Below are 5,000 nucleotides of genomic sequence, written 5' to 3'. Positions count from 1 at the left end.
ATCTTAACTGAAAGCTAACTATTTCCCCGTTGGCGTTCGGCAAAATACTCCTACCCACTAGTAAAAGCCCATGTGCGAGAAACGAAAATCCAATTTTTCAAATTTTCTTTTAGGAAAAAGAATCAAGTCTGACCTCGCGTCGGAAGAATCCGAACTCTTGCCCACAACCAAAACACTGCAAGCCCGCCATGTTTTGAGCATGCAGGCTTACGTGCAAGCAACCCTTAAATTTTAAAACAATACGTCATGTAACTCGGCTGTAAAGTCATGTCGCATCATGGCGGAAGATCGTTTCATCGTCCCAACAAACAGGACACGCAGGAGGCAGGAAATGGTAAAACGGAATCGAAGCAAATTGATGATGATGAAGAGGAAGACCCATTTGATACTAGGATAAAGAAATCAGGATGTGCAGATCTTCATTATGCCTTGCTGGTAAGCAACTTGGATGAGTTAGGACAATGTGCGAGCCAGCGAGCCATGTCATGCGAGCCATGGCAGATTGTCCTGCCCCAACTGTCGCCCCAACTTGGATTTTTTACGAGTATCGAAAAAATAGATCTCTTCGATTCCAGTGCTGCCCATTTGTAATGGTTGGCATATTTACTGCGCCTTGAATGGGCCATCCCATATACAAGAGCACATACCGCCGTAGATGAGGCCATTGAGAATTCACCCCCTAAGAGGAAGAAGATCAAAGCAGCAGGCACAAAACACAGGTCACAAGTCACAGGTCATTGTTTCACAAATACAGAAAGTTACGTAAACATTCATTTAAGCTAACATTAGGCATAATTAGACCTAATGTTAGCATTGGTTAACGGTTAGGGCTGTTTCTGTGTTGATAAAACAGTGACCAGTGACTTTTGACCCGTTTTTTGTACCTGCCCAGATCTAAGTCCCATCACAATGACTGGTACCCCTCTGGCAGGAAAATTTTCCTTAGGAAAAAAGGACCATCAATCGATGATGCCGATCACACAAATGATGCTGGCTGGTTTACATCCTTATTAATTAGTCGAGCAGTCCCATCAAGAAAACATCATTCTAAGGAAGGAAGGGTGAGGAAGGAGGGGGGGGGGGGGGGGTGTGAATTTCTTATATGGCCTCTTAGGTTCACATCCTATGGTTTCAAATGTCACCAATCTTGTTGGCAGCTAGAGTTTGCAGACCAAAAACCAAAGTGGATAGAAGAGACATTGTTTGATGCTACTCTTTTTGGAGAAATTATGGTTGTAGCTTAAAAAGTGATATTTCCAAACCCCAATGTTTCCCGTTTGCGTCTTGTTAAAAGAAAGGGACAATAATTATTGTTGTTATTAATGGACACATCCTCTTTTTTTTCATGGGGAATTGGTGAGCATATAAAAGGGCTCTTGTGATAGGTTTGGATCATCCCTGATGAAGGCACAAGACAGGAGTGTCAAAAGTTGTAACTTATCGTTAAACTATGTTCATACAAACTAATTAGTCTTGTTTATAGGATTGCATGGATCAACACAAAGACTGGAGAAAATGCCAGGAACATGTACAAGCTTTCAAAGTCTGTATTGATGAACAGAACACAAAGCTCAAGAAATCGTAGATGAGGGAACCAGCCCATTGAGATGATGAGGAATTGTTCCAAACAATGTCTCTCAGACATGTGGTAAATTTAACTGAGGCAAGCAGTGATGTGTTGCTAAAATTTCTGGTTAGAGTAGAACCAGAAATTGTTGACAGCCTGTTGCAAATCTGCCGAGATGTTTAAACAAGAAAGTAAATATCTTTGTCACAGTTAAGATATCTGTAGGTCATGGAAAAAAGGGACATTTCTTCATTCATTCATTTATCAGGGATAGCATTTCACCATTTCATACACTAGACTAAAAATTCCAACACTTATTTAGCACCTTAACAAAAGCTCTAAGGCACTTTACAATCAATACAAAGTAGAAACTTAAAAGTAAAATTCAAGACAGTAGAATCAGGTAAAAACGAAAGAGAGTCAATTAGAACAAAAATTTCTTTTAAAAAGATATGCTTTAAGACTATTTTTAAGAGCGTAAACACTTGTGGCTTCCTTGATTTGCTTTGGAAGGCTATTCCATAGCTTCGGGGCACAAACTGAAAAGACTCGATCGCCATATGACTTTAATTTGGACGGCGGAATCAGTAGAAAGTTTAAGCTTGATGAGCACATGGACGGTCCAGGTGTATACCGGTGAAGGAGCTCGCAAACACAATTAGGGGCTAACTTGTTCACGGCTTTAAACGTGAGGAATAAAATTTTAAAAATGATTCGTGGCCACATTGCGATTACATGTTTAGAACATGAGTGCAAAATTTTCATGTCACAGTCGAGGCACATCGAAAAACAGTTAGGCAAGCGGAGTAAAAAAAACGTCTTGTTAGCTCGCATTTTAAAGCCAAACAAACCAGCGAAAGATCGATTATTTCTGTACAAAAAGAGTACAGATGATTGTTATTTCATTCCAGTAACAATAAGAATTCGAGTTTCATTCCTGAACAAAGAAAAAAAACGACTAAACCACTTTTTAGACATGCATCCACTTGAAATAACTCGTCCGTAGAAATAACAAACGGTTTAGTGTCCAAGAAAAGAATTTGTGGAGTAACTTCTTCCACCAACTTTAAGCTATCACCGGTGTACCGTTATGTCGCTTTCGTTGTGTTTCTCTCTTCTTTTGGTTTCTGTTTTTTCTGTCATAGGCCGTCCAGGCATCATGCAACCTTAGTAGATTCAAAATTCAAAATCTTAAGACATACCAAAAACTGTAATTCAGAGCAAAAAGCAGCCCTAAACAAATTTAAAATAAACACTCAGCTTTAAGTTTATATCGTTCCAATGCTTGACTTGAATAACTACGTAGCCTCCAGTGTGCCCTGACCACAGCTATATTATGTTAAACTTGGACTGAAACCAGCGAAAAATGCAAGAAAAATATATTTTCCAAACCTTCTGAACACGAAAACCATCGACTGTCAAGAGCTTTCGTTGCCGTAGAATGGCTGTGCAGCCGCGTCGAGCCACAGTAAGGGCGCGAAAAATTAAGCCTCTTTCAGGTGTGTCTTACCTTGAGCCTGCGATCTAATCGCCTGCCAGTCCCCGGTCAGCGGTCAACTTCAAAAAAACAGCTGACCTCGATTAGCTCCAACTTGAGCCCACGATATGGTAACGTGATACTGGTCAGCGGATACCTTGTTTTGGGACAGGTGTCAATTGACCATAACTTTGATGTCCAATATCAAAGATGTATGCTGTAAACTGGCTACAGTGTCAAATGGAGTATTGCCTCCTCGATGAGCTTTAAACTTGAGCCCGTGATATGTGTTACGTGTATCTGGTGCACATTGGCCATATGCTATGATAGGGGCGGACGATCCCGTACGTGAGCACGTACGGGTACACGTTCATGACGTGACATGGATATAAAACCCAAAATTTTCTCACATCGATTGGGTTACAATATTTTCGTTATACTATGGTTGCTCCGCGCGGCGCGCGCCTGTCGCTTCGCCAGCGCGCGGAGCTCCGCTCTGCTGAGGAAAAATCGCCCGAGCTTACATAACACGTCCAGTTACTTGGACGTTCAAGGGTATTCAAGGATGATTGTCAAAAGGATCATATCACCGATATATCTGGCAGGATAAAGTGAAGGATCGATGATTGGATCCGGCTCATGAGCTGTAACCAACCGACGTGTAAAGGAACATAGGAAGGTAGATGGTTCTAAAGCAATAGAGCGACGTTTTCCTGTGGTTTCCCATAGCCCTCAATCTAAACACGAGGGGGAGTTGGGAGCAGTCGATGGACAGTTAGCGTCTCGGGTTTGCATAACTGTCCAGAGAATTCTCCCAACACCCCGAGTGTTTAGATGCGGTTATGGAAACACGGAAAAAAGTGCTAGCATTGCTTTGTATAAAACTATTTCTCAAAGATAATAAAACAACAATGAAGGGGATGCTGTTTTTTTTTTACTTCTTGATTGAAACCGATTTTCTTGAAACACGCTCATATTTCCTCCTACCACAATCAAAACGCGCGTCTGACAATCACCATAAACCCAATGAAAATTCGGGTGATGTCACAGTAGTGTTTCCATACTCTCAGTGCTAAAACACAGCTGTTGACAATGAGATCGTGCGCGAAATTTTCCCAATATATTTGTAGTAAAAAGGAACCGTTTGGTGTTGTAGCAGAATGCATGGAAAAATAAATATTTTCGAGTAATCCGCATAAGAATGAAAAATTCCATGTCGTGCTTCATTAATGAAATGTCCCCCAAGTGAGAAGATGTGTTTAAACAAATATAATATGGGCCAAGGGACCAATAGCCCTTGCGGCACCACGCCATACACAATAAACGCGATGAGGAATAACCCCTATTAACTATAAACAGAGTGACTTCGATTTGACAAATAGGGATTGAACAAAGGAAAACGCTTTATCTCTGATGTTTTAACCGGAGTTGAGTATGTAGAGTAAAAAACTGAATGATCCACGGTTGTCGAATGCAGCAGACAAGTCTAGTAGCATTAGAACAACGGTTCGCCGATTATCCAGAGCCATTTAAAATGTCATCCCGCACTTTGAGGAGGGCCGGTCTTCTCGGTGCTGTGACTTTTTATTATAGGCAGATGGGAATACCAATCCCAAATGGTTGTCATCAATGCATAATATACTTAAAGAAAAAGCTCATGAAATGTGACAACCCTGACAATCGAGATTAGGATGAGTGGTTTGAAAACATGGTTTGGTTTCGCTTTTTCCGGAGATATGGCGTTATGGGTTGCAATAGGAAGGCGGAAGCATCACAGAGCATAGGGTACTATTTGTCGCAGTGGAAGGAGTACCTTAAGGTTTTCAAATGCTCCCTCAACTTACACCATGCATCGCTAAAAAGAATAGGGACACAGCTAAAGTGCAAAGAACCATTTCTTCATAATGCTTAATTCCATGGTAAAATGTATAAGTTTTAAACAATAAGTATCCCAAA

General features: G+C 41.0%; 1 protein-coding gene across 5 annotated transcripts in view; it reads right to left on the bottom strand.

Moving 5' to 3' along the window:
• Nucleotides 1–201, bottom strand: part of LOC138026949 (abscission/NoCut checkpoint regulator-like) — a 15,150-nt gene extending 14,949 nt beyond the window's left edge. For 2 of the 5 annotated variants that reach the window (XM_068874423.1, XM_068874424.1), the window contains exon 1: nucleotides 134–192. In XM_068874423.1, the coding sequence (XP_068730524.1) occupies nucleotides 134–190 (57 nt within the window). In that variant the 5' untranslated portion in view covers nucleotides 191–192. Of the gene's footprint in view, nucleotides 1–133 lie in introns of all 5 variants that reach the window. The other 3 variants (XM_068874427.1, XM_068874426.1, XM_068874425.1) reach the window with 3 other exon arrangements.
• Between the last annotated feature and the right edge of the window lie 4,799 nt (nucleotides 202–5,000).

Source organism: Montipora capricornis, chromosome 12 (genome assembly GCF_036669925.1).
Source record: "Montipora capricornis isolate CH-2021 chromosome 12, ASM3666992v2, whole genome shotgun sequence".
Lineage (NCBI taxonomy): Eukaryota > Metazoa > Cnidaria > Anthozoa > Scleractinia > Acroporidae > Montipora > Montipora capricornis.
This window is presented reverse-complemented; position numbering and strand designations above follow the sequence as displayed.